This window comes from Cariama cristata, unplaced genomic scaffold, assembly GCF_000690535.1.
Source record: "Cariama cristata isolate BGI_N322 unplaced genomic scaffold, ASM69053v1 scaffold18373, whole genome shotgun sequence".
Classification (NCBI taxonomy): domain Eukaryota; kingdom Metazoa; phylum Chordata; class Aves; order Cariamiformes; family Cariamidae; genus Cariama; species Cariama cristata.
In genome coordinates, this window is record NW_009608006.1 from 14,284 (window position 1) to 38,427 (window position 24,144).

General features: G+C 37.4%; 1 protein-coding gene across 1 annotated transcript in view; it reads left to right on the plus strand.

Annotated features, from left to right (window-relative positions):
- Window positions 1–21,939, plus strand: part of LOC104154641 (protein MMS22-like) — a gene marked incomplete at its 3' end in the record, with an annotated part of 34,887 nt that extends 12,948 nt beyond the window's left edge. Inside the window, exons 8-13 of the mRNA XM_009696973.1 lie at window positions 3,445–3,558; window positions 5,367–5,546; window positions 11,814–11,876; window positions 18,106–18,225; window positions 18,649–18,872; window positions 21,430–21,939. Coding sequence (XP_009695275.1) covers window positions 3,445–3,558; window positions 5,367–5,546; window positions 11,814–11,876; window positions 18,106–18,225; window positions 18,649–18,872; window positions 21,430–21,939 — 1,211 coding nt within the window. The remainder of the gene's footprint in view (window positions 1–3,444; window positions 3,559–5,366; window positions 5,547–11,813; window positions 11,877–18,105; window positions 18,226–18,648; window positions 18,873–21,429) is intronic.
- Between the last annotated feature and the right edge of the window lie 2,205 nt (window positions 21,940–24,144).

Sequence of the window (24,144 nt, forward strand, 5' to 3'; positions counted from 1 at the left end):
TCTCCTTTTCTTTTTCTTTCCTTCTATAGCTGCAGTGGTTTTTTTTCTTACCTGTTTTGAGCACTCCAAAGCTGGAAAGTCATAATGGCTCCATATAGCAGCTAGTAAAGGAACTGCATAATCTTCTTTGACTGTGTCATTGTGAAATCTGCTTTAGATGGACATGTGTGATCCATGAGTGCAGGACTGAACTCTGAGAATAAGTAGCGGTGACCACTGTATAATTTGTTTTCCTAGTACAAAGACGTGAAAAATGGAGTCCCTCTTCTTTCATATTACTGTTTGGGGCGGTAGGAATGGCTCTACTAGCATTTGATAACTGTTCTTTTAAACTATCTTTCTGTAGAGAACTCTTAGTTTTTGAAATCAGTTTTGATGTATTAAATTATCAGATAATCCTGCAACCTCCTTCTCCATCAAAAGGCAAATAGACGAGAGTAATTTTTTTTTTAAAGGAAGATTCAAATATTATCTGTTGACCATTGTGCTTGATGGTAGACTTTGAAATGTCAGATGTTAAAATGACAGATTCATCCTACTTCCACAGAGCCACATTACAAAGAGAAGATTGTTTTGCCACTGCTTTTTCTTCAGCTCTCCTGAGGCTTGGGCTGCTCAGCTTGAACTAGTTCTGTTTGAGATTCATTTCTGAAGTGGAGCTTGCACTTGAGCTGGAAAACGTCTCTTCAGCTAGTGCCTCCTCTAGTATGCATTCATTGCTATAATTCAGTAACAGAAGTAACATCCCTCAAAATTGTTGAAAACACAACTGATACCCATAATAGATGGCACTGTCAGCTCATCACTAAAACTTGTCATTAAGCTTTTGGCTGAGAATATTCAGAAGTGCAGCTCTTAACACTTGTGGGTATCCTTGGAAGGAGGGACATAAACTCCAGTCCTCCAGACTCATATTTTCAGGTCTGTTTCTTGAGCAGCACTGGTATCAAGACGCTTGACTCAGATCAGGTACTGAGCCCATTGTGCTCTGGGATACATTTGGCAGAGAAATAGATATCCTTGGATACCTTCTTTCTATTTTCAGCAGCCACATCTCTGGCACCAGAGCTCTACTGTCCCAACCGCACCACAATTTGAGGTTATAACCATTCTTACCAAGATACTGAACTCGGGATGTTGCAAGAGGAAATCCAGACTATCTCTGAAGAAAACAATGTCTCAGTTATCCTTAGTCTTAACAATATCTGTATGGTATCTTGCTTTGATACTACTAGCCAAACTCTGTCCTGGACAGATACTGCACATCTCCTGCAGAAGAGATCCTGCTATCTTGTAGAAGAGCACAGTAGTAGATGCAAGTAGTAGATGAAGAAACCTAGTTGCTGCAACAACTGGTACTCCATGTAAAAGTCCCAAAACTTGTTAGATAGATTGTGTACCTAAAAATTCCATAAAATCCTCCAGTATTACAGTGCATCTGTAATAAGTAGATGCTTTTTCTCAGGGATCTGTTTTGCTCTTAGATGATGAGTATTTTTGAGGCACTTCAGTTTTGGAAAGTTAGTAGTTAAGTAATGGGTTTTTCAATAGACTTTAGTGGTCACACTGATGTCTGTTCTCGAGATAATATTTACATAAGATTATCTCAGGTTGTTGAGAGATTCCCACAACAGATCTTTAACTAAAAGTGTGAGGAGGCATAGGCACATGGAAAAAATCTAAACAGCGCACGTGGAATGTGAATAATAGAATTATTTTAAATATTTCAGTCTTGACCTCATGTTGTTCTTAAATTGATTGTCAGGGTCCACCCTGGCAATTTCATAGGGTAAGCAGGGTTCTTTATAGGGAGAGAAAAACAAATTATGTGTCACACTTATAAATACGTATGAATTCATACTTATAGTTAAGTGTTCAGTATTTAAATCTGATTTGGAGCTGTATGAAAACAGTAGTCGTATCATTCTAAAGGTGGATGATAAATAAAAAGTCTGTATCCTTATAGAATATTATACAGATTTGAAACTATTGGTGATATACTTGTTCTAATTGTGAGAGTATGGTTTTTAGTCGTTCACTCCCACTTCTGTAATGTCTCATTTGCACAGCTACTCCTGTCACTGGCATTGCATATTTTGATTTAATTTTTAATTTACACCATTAGGTTTCCAAATTCACAAATGATTTTAAGTACCAGTGTGATTCAAGAATAGTGGTGCGTGAATGGATCAGGCAGATCAGGAAGAGCATGAGGATGTAAAAATTCAGGATTCATTTAATCAAATCTAGGTGTCTAGGAGTTAGTTGGCTAAACTAGTCACTCTAGGTTCTTTTTATTGTCAGGGAAGGATAGCAACAGTTCTTTCTCCTGCAGTGAGTTACACAAATTAGTCTCTCTTGGTGCCCATTCCTCTCTATTTGCTTTAGAGGGGTGTAGGTTGATTATTCAAACTTCGACTGCTTGTTGTTTAGGGATAAATTGAGCATGACCTGCTTTGTCTTGCCTCTTTTCTTCCTACATTTCTGCTATTGTGCCCTTGCTGAAGGTAAAATGTGCTGAATTATGCTGTTTAAGCAAAGCTTTTCTCATTATTTTTACCATCTCTTAACACAGTTCAGTGGATTCATAAGTCCTAAGACAGAGTAAGTAAAGTTTTGTCTATACTAGGGTTGTTTCAAATACAGTGCTGGTAGGTCTTAAACTTTAAAGCGTACAGAGAATTTTTATGTATTTAGCACTTCCTTTTGCTGTTTTACTTATTTTGTTTCACAATTTGGGGAATGTAAAACTGAAAGATGAATCACAAGACGACTACTTTGCATTTGAAATGCATCAGTCTGAGTGAATTTTGTTAAATATGGAATAGTAATCAAATAACGTACATGACTTGAAATATGCTGTTTTCTGCATATTAAAAGAATGCCTTGCAGTAAATTTACCGAAAAGCAGATTTTGTGAAATGTTGTGGGAACATTAACATCCTCATGCCAACAAAAACATATTCCACTAGCATTATGCCTAGTCATTAAGGATTTTTCAGTTAAAAATAACAACAATAATAGCTATTAAATCATTTGAAATCTTTTTCTTCCCAAGAACATCAAGAAAATCTAATCAATCATTTTCTCTTTTCCCTACTGTCAGACAATGAATCGGTGTTTATTGCAATTCCTCTTCATTTAGTCCTCAGAATCTCATTTTCACTTGATTAAATAATATTTGAAAGCGGTTCAACGGTTCAGAAGAAACTAAGAAATAGCACAACCTGTAACTTATGTGGAATTAGGAAACAGTTTTTGTTGTATGAGAGAGATATTTTTGGATGTTAATGCAATAAAGCCCTTTCCAATATGTAATTATAGCTATATTATTTAACTGCAAAAAAACCCCAAACAACCAAAACCAGAGGAAATATTGGTACATAAAATGCAATTTCAAAAATAACACTTCTCTGAATAATTTTATTGCATATTCTCTTTCAGGTGAGACCTTCTGAGGCTCTTACTAGTCACCATTATCCCTGTGCCTGCATTAAAGAGTTATGGATTCTACTTATTCAGCTGCTGGACCACAGAAATAAAGGGTCTCACACAGAGGTAATGGAAGAATACTGTTACATATGCATGCAAGTTACATATGCAATACAGTTGCCAAATGTTCCCAGGTTGCCATGAATGCACTAGTTCACATATCTGATGATAGAACTGAACTTTATATTTGCTTTAGGAGGACTGCATGCTAACTGTGATGCTTTAGGCTGCTGTCTTTAATGTGCATCAAGTCCTGACCCTAGGTTTGCAGTGTACTGTTTGGTTATGACTTAGGGCACTGATAAGGAGTGCTCCCTGTGCTAAGGAAAGCAAAGCAAAGGAACAGACTGTGCAAGTTGTATAGTAGAACAAGAGAAAAGAAACCATCTTTACCCATTTTTTAAAAAATTATTATTATTTGCAATTTAAGTGATATGTCCTGCAATGATTCATCTCCAGGCGTTAGAAGCGTGGGTGCAGTCAGACCAAAGGTCCATCTAGCCCATGTTTCTGTCTTTGATACCCATACCTTAACTACCTGTACAAGAATAACCTGTTTTTTGTTTTTGAATCTTGTAGTTGCTGACTTCTTTTGATGCCCCCTTATACTTTTATTGGAAGAGCCAATCACTACCTGTTCTCTTTCCTTATACTGATATGACTTTATATGTCTCTTTAGTGTGTTGTTTTTTTTCTGGTATCTCCTACCTTCTGCCTTTTCTAGGCTGAGGCGTCTTACTGTATTCAGTCATTATTTTTACGGGCGCCTTCTCTGAAACTTTTTCTGTAATACTACATCCTATTTCGAATGGCAGAGTACCAGGACTGCATGCAATATTCCAAGTATTGGTTAGGTGGCCATATGATTTTACACATTGCATAATGATGTTTTCTATTTTGTTCTTTTCCTTTGCTAATATTTTATAGAATTTTGATTTTTCTTTCTTGACTGCTGCTTAGAATTGAGCTGAAGTTTCTCTGAATGAATATTAAGAAGTGTCAAAATCCTTTGAAATTTTCTGAAATAATCTTTATAAAAACCAAAGCTGCCAGCTGTGCAATGAGTACTGTTCACTTAGTATAGAATGATGTACTTCCCAGTAGAGTCTTTGTACTGATAGCTGTTTACTTGTTAATGACAACAGATGTAAAGGTGGACAACACAAGTGAAACTTCATTAGTGTTAAGTGTTTGCACTAGCACTTTGAAACATAAGTCAGGATCAGGACTCAGCTAAGGTGTGTGAAATACAGGTGCAAAGAGGTCCTGGAGAGTTTCTGTATAATTAGGGAAGACAGGCACAGGCTCTAAGAAGTAATATTGTGGTATAGAGAGGGATCTGAGCCAGAGAGAATTAATCAGTTTGTCAGTGCTGGAACAGCCTTGGAACAAAACAGGCAGTTGGAACCTCAGTTTACTGTCTTTCAGAGTGATTCTCTGCTATCTACTACTGTATTCCTCTTAGTGGGATTAGGCTTGGCACTAAAATTTTTTTGTAACAGATTTATGAAAAACCTTCACTAAAGAACTCTAATCTCTCCCATGTGAGTGTTAGTGTACCATCCTGTCTGCACATGGTCATTCCATCAGCTTATAATTTTGCCTGTGAAGTATCACACCATGTTCTTCCTTGTGACCAAAGCTTGTCCTTTCACATTGCTTTCTACTGGCATTTGAGAGAGGACATTCTAAAATAGCTCAAAGTTTTCTCTGGTAATACTGAACACTGGTTTTTGTTCTTTTCTTAAATGACTGTGATCTTGCTTGTTCGCTGTAAAAAGCAAATTAATCAAGAGGACAGTATTGTAGAGAAAATTGTTAACATAGGCTTTGATATTCAAGACAGTTCAAATTTTCTTTTGTATTTTCTACAGAGTTTCTGGAGCTTGGTGAACAAAACTCTAAAGAATATCTTTGAACGGCCAAGTAGTTCTGAAAGGATGTCTAGTTTTGAAACAATTCAGTGTAAAGACCCATTGAGTTTTAGCTGGTGGATTATTAGTCATCTGGCATCACTCTACCAGTTTGACCGTAATGGAAATCTAGATGAAAAGGTGAGTATGGTTTTTCTAAATACCTAAAAGTAGTTATAATTTATTTAGGTCTCTGACTTTGCTTGGTTATTTTTGTTGATAGAAAACAATTGATGTTGTAATACAGGAATTTTCACACTCCTTAAAAAAGGGTCCTTTAAGGTTGGTGGTATTAAGGTGTGCTTTGTACAAGTCAATAAATATTCCAGGAGCCCCTGATGTATTCATGTTATACACCAGATATTCAGTAGGTTACTGTATTAAGGGAACTTGAAATATCCCAACTAGTTAGTAGCATATATACTTAATGATGTAGCATATGTTTTAAGACTGTCTGCCTGCAGCATAAATACTTCACTGAGTTCGTTGTCTTAGGAAATGAGCACATTAGACTGAGGTTTATACATCATAAGGTACAAACATTGACTCTGTAATTGTTAATGCCACTTGTTTTTTTTTAAAGTGGTAGCTCTGCTCTGGATAAATTCCAATCTGTCTAATTGCATTCGCTTTGCATCACAGCAATGGCATGATAAGGTGCATATATATTTTATGTATACAGCCTGATTTTCTGTGTTGGTGTGGTACCAACAGACACTGTCTAATAACTGTTGAATTCAAGCTTCAGTTTATGAAGTTCTGGCAGTAAGTTGCAAGACACTTGCTTTTAGAAAATGTCCTTAGATTTTCATACTGGTTAGAGCAGGTGAGTCCCTGATTAATCCGGTTCTTGTCTCTGAACCTTGTTGTGAGGAACTCGACATTACCATGCATTCTGTAAGGGGCCTAGATGAGACCTGCACATGCCATTGCTGCACCTGTAAGATGTATGTAGGGCCATACTTGGTACTGATGTAAGCAACCAGTGGGAATCTGGCCCCAAAATTAAAACAAGTGTGTCGGTTTCCAGTGAGAACAACATCATCTATAGAGGCAAGGAGAAAATGCAAAATGGTCAGTAGCAATAAGGGTTCCACATCAGGAAATAAGCAACCTCCTCAATTTTATCTTTTGGGGTTTTTTCCTTGTTAACTGAGAGATGAGAGGTAATGATGATATTGAGAAAAAGAACCAGTTACAAAAGCTGAGGAAATCCCATGAATAAGCAAGAGACAACTAAAACACTGGCATCAAATTCCTTCATGGCCATCACTGCAGTTTTCTGCAGTTCTGGGGTCATGTAAACCCTGACCCTTCTTTCAGTCTCTTACTGAGTTTCATCCTGCCTAGTTTTAAGTTTCGAATCATTAATTGGGAAGGAAATAGGCACTTGCTGTGGCAATTCATCAATTTTGAGAGGTATAAAAGCTGCCAATTTTTCGTGATTGACTGTAGAGGGAGCTGACTAGAAACCAAAGAGATAGCTGAAGACCCAGAAATCTAGGGTTTTGGGGGTTTTTTGTCTGATAGTGTTTCTGGCACTAGGGAGAATCAGGTCATGCGGTCTTCTGTCATCTGTCTTTCTGTTCTTTTATCTTTTGCCTCGTAGTTATGTTTGGGTTTTTTTTTTCGTTAAGTTTTTTGGTTTTGTTTACATTTCAGCTGGATTGCTTATATTCCCTAGTTTGCCAAGCATCAGCTATATATGGCTTCTTCCACAAATTTGGCTTAATTGCCTTTTCTTGTAAAGTGTCTCTTATTGTTTGTAATTTAATAGTGTATATTGAAACTGGAAAGGTCGTATCCTTTTTCTGTTAAATTCTTTACTGTGATTTCCTGTCCTGACTTAGGACGAAAGGTTAAAACCTTGAAACCTGTTTGTGAACTGCAGATCTGTAAAGAGGGAAGAGTGTGATCACATCAGTTGATCAATTTGTTTTGATAACTTAAAATCTCCCCCTTCCTCTTTAGCTCTTTAAAAGCATTAGTGTATAAACAGAGGAGGAGTGAAAAATGTTGAACTTCTGTGAATGTTTTTAATCCTAAGTAAAATTAGGCTCTCTAATAAAAGTAAGAGTTACTTTAATTGATTTTTGTCTTGCAAATTCCCTGATTTGTCAGGGGGAAAAAGAAAAAGATAGGGAAAGTGTGGTAACTTGGTGCATGAATACTTAGTTGAAAAACTCGTGACCATTTCTGGTGACTAGAGGACTTAATGCATGTGAGATGCTTCTGCTGCTTGCGGGTTGACAGATCCTTTAGGATCCTGTGGCAGGCTGCTCGTTATCATGTGGGCCAGTCTTTTCGAATAATACCATGGCAAAATGAAGCAACTTCTTGCACGTTCATACAGTGTAAAATTGCCGACCGTATCTGATTGTTACACTGAAGGTTATCTCAAGCTTCCCTTCCTTTTGCCCTATTACTACGGTAGTGGAGGAGGACCATAGTCCATCGTGTATTTCAGAGGGGTATTGGGAAGATAGAATTGCTATACTCACTGCTTATTAGAGGAACCTAGATGGAGAGAAAAGGTTATTGCCAGGTTGAATACAGAAACCAGTGTGAAGCAGACGTTTATCCCAGGTTTCTTATATTTTTACGCCTTAATCAAAATGCAGTGATACTATACCGTTTACTTTGATCACTGGATTTTTTTTCCCTGTCTCTCATACCAATGCACATACTATATTTAGCCTCATGAGAGATTATTTTTTGCCCCAGGCACTGTATTACTTAAATAAGCTGAACAGATGTAGAATGGAAAAAAGGATTCCTGTTGTTGTTATTTTAAAGTAGGAATCTGAGATGCAGTGACAGGAAGTGACTTGCCCAAGATTAAATAACATTTTTTCTCTTAGAGCCCACTGGAAGAAGAGAATTTCCGAGTCTTGATTTGTAAATCATGAGACCATCCTGTGCACGCTCCTGTTGATGTTTCCAGTAGACTTTATGTTCAAACTGTTAGCTGTGCTTTGCATTTCTCGGAGTGTGGCTGTGAGTTTGTCCAGGGATCCCTGTTCTCTTAAGTGCCATGGGTGCTTACAAAAAGTCTATCAGTAACAACAGTGCCTTTTCACATACCACAAGAATGTTATCTGTCATAGATAGTTGATGGTATCCTTTTCTTTGGGTCCGTCCCGTCCCGCCCCCCAAATTGCAGCATTAAACATTCTTTGAACATTATAAGATAGGATAGTCCATGATACAAACTTTTGAAGTCAGTGGAATTACATCAAGACTCAATGTAGTCCTGTTTTGTTGGTTAAACATCTGATGCGATGGCTTCATGACACATGCTTTCTTTTAATTAACTGTGATCAGAGGTGGGAGGGTGATGTGTCATAATGATGGTTATTCATGTGCTTAGTAGCAAAAATTGCCTCTAAGCCTATGTCATCTGTGGAAGATTTTCAATTTTTTAATGTGGACTGCATGGCCTTGAGGTTATTATGAAAGCTTTTAAAATTCTAAACAGGTTTCAGACTTGCTTCTTTTTATTTTTTCCCCTTTAGCTCATATAATGTAACTTCAAATATGTAATGATTTATATATATTGAATATATATTTCATACACATGAAACCACTTTTTTAAACTAGAAAATTTTGGCCAGGTTTCTTAGAGCCTCTGTTCTGAGGGATGTACAGTGCACGTCTCTTTCTGTAACCCCCATTCAGGTCCCACTTCACTCTTCTGAAAAGCAGGATTTGTACATTTAAAAACCAAATGGGACCTGATGAGAAAATTTGCTCCTTCTGAACATTGCAGGGGTCAATTTCAATATACTGTGGGCTAGGGAAATATAGGCAGAATTACTTGGGGCTAAGAATTCTTGCCTCTGAATAATCTGAAATGACTACGTTCTGAGATATGCAAATGTGGACTTCCAGCTGAGAAGCCTAGTATGGCTTTTCCAGGTAGTCAGCTGTTAGTCCTTGCAAAAGTTGCTTCTTGTGAACCCAGAGGGTCTCAGCTCAAGTTTTTGGTTTTAGCAGTGCTTTTATGCACTGTGAGGTCTCTGGGGTCTGTTGATTTTTATCAGTCTCTGGGGTGGAGGGAGGATGTTGTAAGCCAGCAGGTTTGGAGTAAGAGATGTAGATTCTACGTAGTCTCTGACAAGGATGGATTGTGAACAGTTGCCACGCTGTATTGCTGGTATAGCAGGGAATACTGTTAGGAGGTAAATTTAGTGGGATTTGAATGAAACAAGTCTGTCAAAAGTTAGAGACAATTGAAGTGGGGAAAAAAAAAAAAGAGTGCAGCGGGTGGTTGTTGTCGTTCTTTCCTGAGTTTGGGCTGAACCTGGGTGCACTCTTGTAATCAATTCCAGTTGGTGTCAGGAGTTTGCCCTGGATTACTCCAGGATCTTGTAGTGATCTGCATACTGCAGATGAGCTGGGACTTTGGCAATAAACACCTTTTGTATAAATCTTGTGTCCCTGGACTATGGGAGTGCTAAAAGCACATTGTAGGCACACTGATCCAGACTCTCAGAGGTCTCGTAGCCATTTAGCGTGACTCTCTAATATCTACACATCTCTGGTAAATCTGGCTCTTGAGCAGTTGATTAGCTTTACTTGGAGTCTGCAGCAGGACCATGCCAGTGTTGTAGATACACATAACATCAATCTCTAAAATACTGCAGTCAAAAATCTGATGTAAATACTAGCCAGAACTGTCTGGGAATGCTGGTTGTGCACCTCCTGGACTTTACTCCTTATTGAAGTGCTGCCTTTACTCTTCGACTACTTGTTGATGCAGTGGCCTCTCTGGTTTCAGGACAGAAAGACTTTGGCATCAGTAACAACTTAAGAAGTCCTGTTTATGACCCTAGGTGTGATGTGCTGTCTGTTCTTCTGCCACAATTATTTGTGTCCCTATTCTATGACCTAGGTCAGGCCCTCCTCCGTCTTTCATTCTTTCTTCCTCTCCTAAAACTCCGGGTCGGTTCAGTGATCTGGTTCTTGCTGAGTCCCACAAGCAGAAGTACCAGAACAACCGAGCACTGGCATGCTGCAGCTGGCAGGGTGAGGAGGAAGCGGTGGGAACTCCTTTAATTGATACGACTCAAGTTCCTGAATCATGAAATCGCAGCTTTGGTGTAACTTTCTGCAGATCTGTCCTTTCATTCATATTTGTTCCATAAACAGCCTGCAGACTGCCACTTGCTACCATCGCTGATCTCTCACAATTCTCTTTTTCTTGTCGTGCAAAAATGTAAAGCCATCAGGTAGTCAAATTACATAAGTATTAGTGCATGTTTTTTAAAGAGTTCATCTTTAAATTTATCTCGATACTCTCTGGAGTTCTGTGTGGAATTGTCACCAAGTCACAGCATTAAGTATCGTAGTCAGTAGCACAGGAGGATGGGGCACAGTGGTGTTGCTACTGGAAAGTAGTTATGTTTCAATTACCAAAGCATAACACGCTCTTTATTTTAAGCTCTATACAGACATTTAAAGGACAGGTATCTGCAGAATAATTTACAGGGCTTAACAGTTGTGATAGTGGAGGGAATGAGTAAGGCAGGACAATGATGAAAGTACTGTGTTCACACATCTGGTTATCTACACAAGCTATATACATAACTGAGTGTAAGAGATGATTTTTGGACCTCCTGGAATTGGAAGTGTGTTGGCTTTGTTGCCTTTTATTTTTTTCCTGGTAAGTAGCTTTAGTTGCAAAACCTTCTACCCTTTTCTTACCCACTTTGCCTAAACATTTTTTTCCTCTTCCTTTTAATATACTTTGCCGTGCAACTCTTTTACTTCATTAGCATGGTCTAATTGATTCAAATGGATAGCCATCTGTCTTCCCAAGCTGAAGAATATGAATTATGGGCCATATTTGACCTACCTTGTATTTTTTTTTCTATCTATATAGGCCATGACTATCTGGCCAACTCCTTCCTTACTGAGTTGGCCAGAACAATCCTTAATGTTTGGCCTGGGACAAATGAGTTAGAAGTGGGTTTTCTTCATTGAAAAGGAAAAAACAAGAAAATGTGAGATTGTACATTTTCCTCTTTCTTTCCCCTTGTATCTTCCTTTTTACAGAATATTAAAGAAAGAAATTGTAAGACATACTTACTGCTTATACTAATCAAAAATGCCTGAATGTTTTGCTGCTTTACTAAAAGCGAAGGTTGGGATTGCAAATGAGTCAAAGCAGTTTAAATTGCGTACTCTTTATTTTCAGCTGTTTATTTGTTTTTGAGGCCTAATTTTTAGGACAGATATCAATTACATTAGTAAAACGAAAGAGCTGTTGTCAGTGATGACTACAATATGCTGTCATGAAATTAAATATTTCTGGAAATCTCTTGCCTGCTTATTTTCCTGTTATCACATAATGATTCCTGTGAGGAATACAAATGCTATTTCATGCTGATAATCGTTATTTTCCAGAAGCAGAAGGAATCCAATTGGAAATTTGTGGAAGAACTCCTCAAAAAATCCATTGATGCTCAAGTAAGTGTGTAAAGGAAGAAATAATGAACAAGGAAAGTGTCAGGGATGCTTTCGGGAAAAGACAGTGCATGAAACACAGTCCAACTAACAAGTGTATTTTTGGAATTCTAGTGTTTTTATCACAGATAAATGAACATCCTTGACATAGCTGAACTATGGCAGTATACAGTTTCTTCCTTGTTAGCAGTTACACTTGCTTTAAAGTGTTTATGCTTGATGCTAAATTGTCAGATAAAGGAAAAAGATAATTATCCTGGAAGGGTAGGTATATGGCTACTCAGACAAGATGTATTCAGAATAAGAACTGGATGCGTAGAAAATGTAAACCAGGTACTGAATGTAAGGATATCAAGTTGAGGAGACATGATGAGGGAGATAGTCAGTTCCATTGAAAATTCAGCTATATCCCCATCACAGCGGGAAGGTGACTTGCCTTGCTGAGCAATTTGTCTTACAGGCTTGAATCAAACTCTTACTGATAAGGTTCTAGTTTCTGAGCACTCATTTCATACCTTATCATTTTTCTTTCTGCAGAACTGTTAATGCAATGCTTCATGGCCCAGAGGTCAGAATTGACCTCCTTTTAAAATGCTTTTAAATATGCTGTTCATCACGTTTTTAAATATGTTACGTTGCAGCTCTAAGTCTGTTCTGAAGTTGCATGGTACAAATTGCAAACGCTGTATCAGCAACACCTATAAGAATAATTTCTTTAATTTGTGTACGCTTAAGAAGAAAATAAACATGTTTTTTTTATTTGGTCTCAGATGAAATAAAAAAAAAATCTTTCAGAGTTCTGTTGTTGTAAGCAGAAGAGGAATTATTACTGCCTTGCTCATGCAGTAGCAATAGCTGTGGTTGAAGCTGGAGTATGGAACAACACTTGTAAAAACTGTAGTTGTAACAAAAGATATTTTGTAGTTGTTAGGATAGTTGAAACAATAGACGGTATTAAAAAGTTGGAAAGTCATGCTATACAGAAACTCTAATACTTGTTTATGTAGTCTTTCAGCTTAAAAGGTGAACTCTTTTTGAATGATTTCACAGTATATAACTGAATACACACACTGTGCATATACATTAAAACTGCAGTGATGACATCACTTGTTGGATGCTTACCATTCTGAGAGAAACTAGAGAGATTTAGATGAGATAAGAGGCATAAAAACTGTGAGTAGCTGCTTAGCCACCTTCCTGTGTTGTATCTTCTGTATGTCAGCAACCTGTGAAACAGTAAGAGGACACTTGTAGTTACATTTTTCTTCAAAATATTCCTCTTTTCTTGTGAATGTTTGTTGTTTTGAAGATGACTGTGAAGATTATTCTGAAGTTGAATCAATGTACAATATACAGCTTTTTGATACTTCTGTTAAACAAGTATTGAATTGTGAACAGTTTAGAAAGGCAGCTAAGCGGCCAGGTTCTGAAGATTTGAATAACGAGTTGATCATGACACAGTAATATGAGGTAAATACCTGTTTTAATTTCTGAAGGCAACCACTGTTGGAATTAAAACAAGCCATCATTTGCCAATGATATGTTTGCAACTAATACCAACTATCTAAGGAGCCATCTAGTTTACTTTTTTTTGATTTGTTCATTATTTTTTCTTGCATTATGGAGTTAGCTGCTTGTAGAAAATGCTCATTGGAGAGCATTAGTCCCTATTTGTGCATGCACAAATGCATGTAGGTACTTTTATAAAAAAATGCATCCCACTTCCTATCCCTGCACACCAGCCTTCTTGACAGTGTCTAGGAAGGAGATTTTCTTTTATCTGTAGACATGTCCATCTCCTCTGTTGATCTGTCAGCTTCATGTGGCCACTCTTACGTTTTATCTTATCCTTTTTTATCTCTGAGTATTTTTGAGACCAGAAAATGTAGCAATGAGAAGCACAATGAGATACCAAGAAGTCAATAATGAAATGGAACATGGAAAAGGAAGAAGAAGCAAAAGAGAATAGTGCTCTTTGAATGAACAATAGGACAGTGTTGATGATACTGCCCACTAATACTTGACTTGAGTTTGTTAGTAAATCCTGCATGACCCATCCTTTTCTGCATATATCCTCTGTTATCTGTACTAGAGATGCACAGTAATCGCTGTGCAAAATAAGTTACAAGAAATTATAGTGCCAAATCACTCACTTGCAAGAGAGGGCAGGAATTAATGATTAGAAACTTCATTTTTAAGTATGTAGGAGCGTAAAAACTAACCATATTTAGTACCTAGTATGTCCGTTAACCTCATAATCCACTTATGCTTGTTGTTCCCTAACTTCAAAAGCTTGTAGACTCTACATGTTCAGAAGGAGAATGGGAATATACAAAGGATGAAGGGGAAATGGAGATGAAATCAAGCACGTGTAGTGGGTGTGTTCAAAAGCATCTGAAAAAGGTGCAGATCGTACATTTGTAATGTAAATTGATAATCTCTCTCCTACAACTAACTGTTAATTTCTCTCCGTGTGAGCTTCAATTTCTGTGTTGTGAAAAGATTATTTAATAGGCACTGTTGCAGACATGGATTTTGAGGGTAAGGGAACATCGTGAAAGTAGAGAAAAGAATGGTCACATTTGGTAATGAATCAGCAGAAGCTGGAGTTAGCTTTAACATCCTTAGAACAGCTGAGTATTGGGATGCAAAAATGACTAACCAGTGTTAAACCTGCAGCGTTTTGGTAGTTTCAGTAAACCTGTTGAGTTTAGTGATCCTCAGCACGGAGAGGGCAGCCCTTGTGCAGGCAGCAGAGAGCCTGAGCCATCTTCATCCAGCATCTGCCTGACTTTGGGGGTGATAAAGCCTTCCTGAGGAAAGTGGGCCAGGGCCAGGTGAAGGTGGCAGAGGGATGCTGCAGTGCCCTCTCTCCAGGTAGGAACTCCTTCTTTGGCAGGTTAAGGGCAGCCTGCTTCTGAGCAAGGAAAAGATGTGAAGGTGCTGTTCCTGTTCTGGTTAGGGGACCAGTGGAGATTTGTGAGCTGTAAATAAAGGTAGGAGCAATAATGAATACCTGGGCAAGTGTAGAGTGCTGCTTCCTTGGATATATCCTTTCAGCTTCACACAATTGACAGACTGGTGAGTTTCTCAGCCAGAAACTGCCTTTTTTTTATATATATATATATAGTTCTTGATGGATAGTGTTGAAGACAATTGCTTCTGTGAAAGATCTCCCATCTGTATCACAAAAAAGGGCATATATGGGGAAACTAGTTACATGAGGTGTTCCTCATTCTGTTGTAATTTGGATTTCTGTTGCTGGGCTAATGACAAAAGCAGAGCTGGTTTATAATTCTATTTGTACTACAAAATGAAAATTGTTGTACTAGGAATATTCACATAGCTGTATTTGTATACTAGGCAACATCAAACTGACTAAATTTATGGATTGTCAGTATAAGATGAATTTGCGTTTACAAAGTTTTATTGTAAGTGAGAATCAAAAGCTTTTTTGTTCGTAAGACCTAATAGCAGTCTGTCTTATTAGCCTTCTCTCATTTTAGAAAATGAATGCTTCATGTTGTTTCATTTCTGCCTCAATTTTGTTATACCTTCACTATATTTTTTTGTTTAATTCTACTCTAAAAGAGATACAGAAGTATTTGTTGGAGTTCCAGGAAACCAATTTTGTTATTACAGTAGGAGGTCATAAGAGAAAAATGTTGTGTTTAGATAGTACTATCATTTTGATAGTATCTGGTGTTCCTCCCTTCTGCGATAAATTAAAAGCTGGCTACCTCAAGAGTTCTGATAGTATTTCCAGCAGTGCAAGAGACCATTTTAAGCAAAAGAGCAATGAGGGAATCCATTAATTCCAGGGATATTTGAAATCTGGAGAACTCTTTCATATTAAATTTGAGATAAAGGCTTCAGTACTATCTTGGTTTTGGAAACTGTTCCAAAACTATTGTTGGACAGATAAATAGTGGTTGAATTTGAGCTGCTCACAGTACCATGTTTATTGTTGAATTAATTTAACTGAAGCAGTCATTGTTTGTTGAATTAGATCCTAAACCTAATCCTATGCACAAATTACAGCTTTAAGAATAAGCATGATCTTTCTAAAGGGTGTGTGTTTTGGTTTGGGTGGGTTTTTGCATCTTTCATAACTGGGTAGGTCTCTGTAGAGAAACAGGTATGTTCTGCTGCAGTTTTTTTGTTTTACATTGAAACTCTTGCTTTTATTAATTGGAAAAAACCCCAAACCAGCTGTTGAAAACGACTGTGGTTCTGTCCCTTGTTTTTTTGTGTAAGATTGTTATTTTGGGAACACTACTGATTTAATAGTTGCAGCTATGTTGTATATAAAAACAATACTTGAGGATGACCTTTCATTTGTAGGCATTTTTATTATATTTGAACTATTGTCCTGTACATCTTTTAATGAATCTGTCTTGAGGAGTTTCTTTTCTATTTCAGTGTTTTTCATATGTTGTTATACATAATGTCTGGAATATATAATTTTCTATGACAACTGAAAAAGCCTTTTCAACTTTCAAGTTGTTTTAGAAATATACCACTTTAGAAGCCATATGCCCTACGTTAATTTTTCATGGGAAGAGAAGGCAGACATGATTAGAAGTTACTGTACATGATTGGTATAATTGTTTATGGTGTTCTGATAAAGTGTAGCAAATAATGTTTTCCACATGAATGTATAGCCAGGTAGAGATAAGTTAATGAGTTCTAACTCCTTTGTGCAGCATTGAAAACAGGGGAAAAAAGCAGCTCTCAGACATAGTAAACCATAAGTAGCAGCTTTGTGGGTAAGTGCAGAAGTCCTGCTCTTCCAGTAACAGGGATTTAATGAAAGACTATTTTAAAACAAGCAACCAACCCCCCAAACAAACAAAAAACCAAAAAACCCCCAACAAAACCCAACACGAGCTAATACTATCTTTTTCCATCACCTGTTATTAGTGGGGGGTTTTTTTAATTATTTTTTTATTTAAGTATTTTCTGAGCTGAGTGAGCTTGGGACATAATTCAGGACCTAGCACTGTAATTGGAACTGAAGGGGATAACTTCCCAATATTTATGAGGCATGATTTCCTTCATTTTCCTCTTCCTGGGGCTATGATTTTGAGTCATAAAACTCATCCTGTATCTTTTTAATTTTTCTTACCACTTTTATTCCTCTTTAGCTCATTTTATGCCTTTAGAAATTCTAGGCCTGTATAGTGTTTAGATGTATTTGAAAGCTAGGAGTAGGTCAGGGGTTTCTCTTGTCACAGAACAAGCTCGCTACTATCCCAGAGATGTGTTACTTACATGTGTAAAAGTCTTCCCCTAAGACAGCTACATGCAAGCTGGCCCACTAAACCACTTTTAGAGTCAGCAGAGACAATAAAACCCTTCCAGGGCTTGTCACTTATACTTATCATCCTAAAGTAGATATCTGAAATAGGCTGGATTAAACACATGATTTCAGTCTGAGCATGGAGCGCCTAATATCCTAGCTCTGATGCAAGTCCAGTTTTGCTGACATCAAAAGCTGGATGAGGTGAATCCCACTCTTGGTATCCCACAGTCACAACCTGAATGCTTCACTATGTTCAAATTGTTTGACGTTTCCTGTTTTCTTTCCTATGAGCCTTCATTTTGTGTGCAAAATTTGGAACCGATGAATAGAAAAGGTGTGGTGTGGGAAGCTTTTTGTCTGTTTCTTTTTCCCAGTGTTCAGAGACTCATCTGCCCTTGACTTAGACTTGTCTGGGATGTTGCAGTACAGCCATGTCGCAGAGGTTTGAGAAAGGAGGAACTTTCCTTTCTGAATCATGTTCTGTTTGGAATATTATAACCAGAAACATGAACTCTCAGATAGTTGCGCCTTCGCTGTGTGTCAGTGGTGAATGAGCTTTCCTTTGCATTTGAGCGATTGAAGGGCTTAACATGTTCTGCTGACTCATGTGTTCAGCATAGCTAATGCCCCATTTACTGTTTTGTGAGGTTCTGTACCATGCAGTCGTGTTTCAAGTTAGGCTCACAATATTGAGTTGGCTGTTATTTTAATGTGTCTACAACTCTGTGGACGCCTGAAATGGTGCACGATTAACTATTATATTGACTGGATTGCGAGATGCGGTTTACATTTACTCAACATTATATAATTAATAATAATTTTTATATTAGGAAGTTATTCTTAGTAGCCTGCTAGTATAGTATTGGGTTTATATGTAGACAAGGTGATGCTCCCCTCCTACAATAAACTTCTTATTCCCTTTTCAAGACTGGTGTGTTAGAGGAAAACTTACGAATGCATCTTCAGTGCTGTTTGACTTTGTGTACTTTCTGGGACTTGAACCTATCTATTGTCACCATACTCTGGGATTATTACAGCAAGAACCTGGTAAGTAGATGAGTATATAAAAATGTATAATTGCATGTGGATGGTCCTCGATTGTTAGCAATTCATTCTGATACTCTTGTAGCCAAGCTTGATTGCTATACTTTTGTAAAACTTGACTAGTTAACGGCAGTATCCCTAAATTTGCTACATTTATTTAAGAAATCATGTTTAAATGTATGTTATGGTCCATTACATTATGTCACAATAGAATGAATTATAATATATTTTACTCTTGCTTTTCATCAGGAATACTGATTTTAAGATCTTGTAAAAACACTTTGCACCTTTACAATGCATTTTTATTTTTTGAGTTGTGGCAGGAATATATCCTTTTGTTTGTGTGAAGGATTGCATCTTGTTGCCTTTGGAATATGAGTATTTATTGTTACTTATAATCTTTTCTGTTTTCATTTATTCTTTTAGAACAGTTGCTTTACTGTTCCTTGGCTTGGTCTGAAGGGTCTGGCAAATGTCAGTAAAACTTCTTTGTCAATGCTTGAGTTGGTGAAAAGTTGCTGTTGTGAACAGCAGATCCCCGCCCTGTACGAGTCCAGCAATAGTTACTTCATTTTTCTCAGCATTTTGGCATGGATGATGAAAGAAGGAGAGAAGAGTGGCGTGCGCCCTTGGAAACAAATTAAAGGACGGTATGGCCGCTACTTAGTTTGTCTCATGTTGGAAGAGTTCTAGTCAGTCAGCTTGCACTACCCTTCCCACCGCTTACCGGAGCAAGGCAGGGTACTGTGCTCACGAGCCAAAGTAAAGGGGATGAGGGATCCAGGGCAATTCATAATTTGAAGAAAGCAAATTGTTCCCTGAAGTTTCTCTTGCCAGCTGAGGCTGTGACAAGGTCCAAGAGCTGGGTCCAAGAATCACCTTGGCATCCGTAACCTGTGATGATTTACTTCATTCCACAGGCCAGGAATTTGGTACACTGGCAACCTGTGCAGTGGTACAACCCACGTGCCAGGCAGGTAATGTAATTAAAGCACAGAAGTTCTGTTTGAGCTGCATGTAAGCCATGTGCTGTCCAAGAACAAGCAGACTGGCTCTTGCTAAGCCTGCAATTTCATTTATATTTCCATTTTCTTTTTTCATGGTTTCCAAAATTTCTCACAATACCTCTTTTTTTTTTTTTTTGTGAGGGTTTTAATTTTTCATTTAATTTTGAAACAGACTAATTTGAAAAATTTGAAACATACTAATTAAGAGGTATGGTCAGTCATGATACAAAAACCTCATAAAATATATATGCTCTAAATCAAAATCCTGATGCTTAAATCCTGAATCCTTAAAACTTCTATTATGGTAATGAGATTGTACTGATCATTGAAAGTGCTAACTTTTTAAATCTTTTTTTTCATTGGATACAGAAGACTTAGAATTAGTTTTCATGTAGTTTTTTCATTTGATTTTTTTTAGAAAAGATTTTACCAAGTATTAATAAAATTAATTAAAACTTTATTAAGTATTAAGAAAATCTTTTTGTGTGCAAGTAATAAATATATAAAAAAAGCACATGTGTATACCACATAACTTTGTAAGGTGTGCATGTTTCTTTGAAGAAAGAAGGGTTATCTTGGCTATTAGAAAGGGAAAATATACCTAATGTCTAGGTACACTTGAGTTGTGACAGTCGGTAAAGTTTGGGTTTAAAAATTACTACGGCTACATAGAAACAAATATGTTGTTGGATGTTGAATCAGTGTCTTGCTTTAGTTAGCAATTTTAATTAGCCCGCTCTGTTTTTACTAAAAGCAAATTATCCTTACATTTTTGTGCTATTATAGCTTGTTACTTTCCCTAATTTAAGAGGGGGAATAATGATACACAACACACACTGCATCAGTCTGCTCAACCAGTATTCATCATTTCTACCTTGAATAAATCAATTACACAAGCAGCAAAATTTAACAGCCTACAGCTACGATTTTGGGATGAACTCTGTTTTCAGCAGCTACCCAAGCATTAATTGATGCATGAAGAACGTAAATGCCTGTCAGTAGTAATTTACTACTAAACAACATTAATTGGATTTGCTGTAATTTTTGGTGGCTAGATTTGATAACCTCAGCACCATTTCCAACTATTTTTCCAGGTGACAGAATAGGAAAACAGCATTTATGGATATTTAACTACTGTATGTGGAACTTACTTTAAATTAAAGATGAAGCATATATGCAAGGTTTTAAACACCCAAATCAAAAAGTTAAGCAAGCCATTTTCACTTATTCCTCTGTGGTAGGAACGGTGACATTTATTTAAAAGACCAGATCCAAGCAAAGGTCACAGCAAAGACACCTGTGCAAGAGCTTTCTCCTTTTTGTCAACCACTTTAAAACTGCAAAGGAGCAGTGCTTCTCACCAACAGCTACATATGACTTGAGCACTGTCATATAAGCAACACAGCTTAAAGTTTCTTAACATCTACCTGCTGGAGAGAGATTTCTCTCCCAAATGCCTCAGTTTCCCTGTTTTCTCCCAGACTTGCAGCCCACAGTCCATACAGTAGGTGCAATACAGGTCAGTACAGACTTTGACAAAGCACTGTGGAGAAAAGGAGCTTTCCATCTGAAATTTTCCTCTCCCTTTTACTGCAGTGATGCTTAGGTAGGTGAGCCTTTGATCACAGCGGCTGTGGCATTATAAGATAAGAACAGAAATCAGTAGCTAAAGGAAGGTGGGTTCCTAGTCTCTTTTAATTTTCTTTGTGCCACATGGAAATAAGGGAGTTTCTCGGGAAGATGTTGGGGTACAGGAATTGTTTGCTGTTGCGAAGAGATTCCATTTGGTAACTTCCTTTCCTAGCAGCCCTCATGGGCTAAATTTGGTTGATGTGAAGGCATGGTATGGAGGATGCTCATCACAGACAAAATAGAAAGACTCTGCTCGTAACACTGTGCTCAGCTTTGTGCTAGAGGTTGGATAAGGGAGAAGGGTTAGGCTGTACCTGAGGTTGAAAACTGTTAATGTTTGCTTGTATTAACAGCAGAAGGTGAAATAGCATGTTTGTTCCAGTAGCTAAAAGAGTAGAAGAGGAGAGGGAAGAGAGGATATTTAAAATTTAAGGGTTATTGGAAGAGAATTAACTGTAAAGTGAAAGCATGAAAATACAATTTTAGTCTATCAAGCAGATAGAAAATTACATACTTTAAGAAACTTTCTCTTTCCTGTTTTTTTTTGTTTGGTTTTTTTTAAATGTAGAATTTATTCCAAGTTCCATCGGAGAAGAATGCAGGAGCTGACAGAAGTGGGGCTGCAGAACTTTTTTAACCTGTTCCTCTTGCTGGCAATTGTTGCAGAGACAGAAGATATAGTGAGTCGAGTGTTGGATCTTTTGGATTTCCTGACTCCATCCTCCATCACTGTGTCTCGGAGAGCTCTCATCTGGAGAGGTCATTTTGCCTTCCTTTTAATTTATGTTGAGAAGAACATGGACATTAGTGTCCTAGCTGAGAAACTCTCAAATGCTTTCAGTGAGAAGGCAAAGGAGTTTTTAGTAACCAAAAATGACTACATACAGAAACAAAATCTCTGGACTCTACTTTCAACCTACATTGATGGTGTCCAAGAAGTGTTTGAGACCAGCTGCTATTTGAGCCTTTCTGAGGAAAAGTTGCTCAATGATGGCTTTACTATGCTGCTGCCTGCTTGTCGAGGAGCTGAACTGAGTATGGTCCTAAATTTTCTTCAGGTTGTTATAGCCAGACTTCGGTAAGTTATTTAGTTAAGTTGTGGATATAGACTGGCATGGGTTTTTTGTGTTCAGGGTTAAACTGAAGTTCATATTAATTTCTTAGGGAAATAGAGTAAAAGGAAAGAGAGATCTCTGGAGGAATGTGAATGATATGTTGCATTTCAAAATCTACCGATACCTCACTGCATTTAGAGTCTTAGAAATGTTTCTTTACTATTTCAGCACATTAGGTTTGACATCCCTGAAACTTTGTTATGAATTAGTGGCACTGTAGAAAGTCTTCCAGTTGCTACTATTTCAGGCAATACCATCTTTCTTTTGGCACAGGAAATGTCAAAATTATTATCTGTACTAAATTATTTAAGTTAGGGGGTTTTGGTGTTTGGTGTGTGGTTTTTTGTTTTTTTTTTTTTTTTTTTTTCTTCAGTGCATCTATTCTGTTTTTCAGACCCTTCATTCTATTTTTTCTCTTTCACCAAGGTTGCAATCAAATACAACAGTTAGAGATTTAAATACTTGTCTGGGGTTCAATAGGAAAGAAGGAAATCATATTTTACCACTTTCAAGCAGTTCTGCTTTGATGTACTAGTTCAGTTTTCAACATCTACAGTGCCCTTCAATAAGCATATTTTTGTCTACTGATGCCTTTGAGAAGTAGTCCTCCAGTTTGAAGCCCAAACTGCGCTTTTTTTTTTGTAAAATATTAAGAGGCAGCTATTGATCTGCCATTACTTCAAATGTGCAAGACTGAAATATGTGGAAAGAGCTGTGGAAGAGTGCATAATAGGAATAGTGAGGCCCATATGCAAGATCTCTCTTTAACTAGGTTCTTTGTTATTGTCTAGTAGTTTGACTGCAGCTGTCAATAGCTTATACATCCAAAGACAACTGTTTTTCAGGCAGTCTTTTGAAAAAAGATGAAGCGCGAAACTAAGTTTAGTTGATTTATTATTTATTATTTCAGTTCAACTGAATGTATTTACTGGAATAAATTGGAGACTTCAAAAATACTTTGACATTTTCTCCATTAGCTAATACACAGCATTTGTTGTGTTGTTTTTAAAGATGAAATAAGGAGAAATTTGAGACTGGTGAAAAAGTTGCCTATTTTATAACTTGGCATTATTTCGAAGCTTTCCAGACCTGGAGGTTATGTGGTCCTCTTGTAACACAGAGAGGAGGGCAGAGAAGTTCATTACAGACTTCTCAGGTCATCACAGACAAGGTACAGGACAGTATTCGTGCCCTTTTCTTACAAAAAGCAGGTCTGCTGAAATATTTGAATTACCAGCATGCTCAAATACTAATTGGTATGAGAGAGATTATTAGAGCCTTGTTTTTAACCGTTCTTTATTTCAACTTCTGTATTTATACATTTGGTTACTGTTACCTACCTATTTATCCCATCTACGGAGAAGCTTAATTACTTAACGTTTCTAAAACTCTTTGATCTTCAGGTTGCATGGAACAGGAAAATGTTACCGGTTCTCTCTCCCACTTTGACAGACTCGCTGAAAATAGTCCTCTGTTGCTGTACGAGTAAAACACTAAAACCCCTTTCTCGGTTCAGAAGATTTGGTGAACTTTGTGCCAACCAGATGTTAAACTATTATTGGCTTAACCAGACTGATTAGGCCTGGTCGGTCTGCAAACTCAGAAAAGGATGAAATGGTTCAAAGCCATTCTCTCTCCTGTTTTTAAAATCCAGGTATATAGAAGATAGTAGGCCTTTCATAAATGTAAGACTTCTGTACACTGCACTTCTAATGATTTTAGAACTGTATGACAAGGAATTTACAGGTAGGAAGGAAGGGAGATCTCAGATTAAAGCAAGAAGCGGGTCCCTCTAGGCTGTTAGGAAATAATAACTTCATGTGCCACTTTCTGCTAACCCCAGATGACGGCTCACGGGAGTATTCTGTATTGCTGATTAAGTAACATTATGAAAATACCGACTTGGTTATGTTAACTAAATGCCTCAGTATTTAAAGCTTAAAATGTCAAATAGTTTTAGCAATTGCCTTTAACATACCTTGCTGGATTGCTAGAATCGCATTCCGGGTTGGTTTCCCAGTTGCTTTTATTTGAGGATACTGTAAAAATGGCAATCTTTCATTTACAGAGTGAGGTGTAGCCAAAAGCTCTCCTTTAATTATAGCTATTCATGCTGCTATGGTTAAGGGTCTGTCAGCATTTCCATTATAAACCTTTATTTTCAAGGG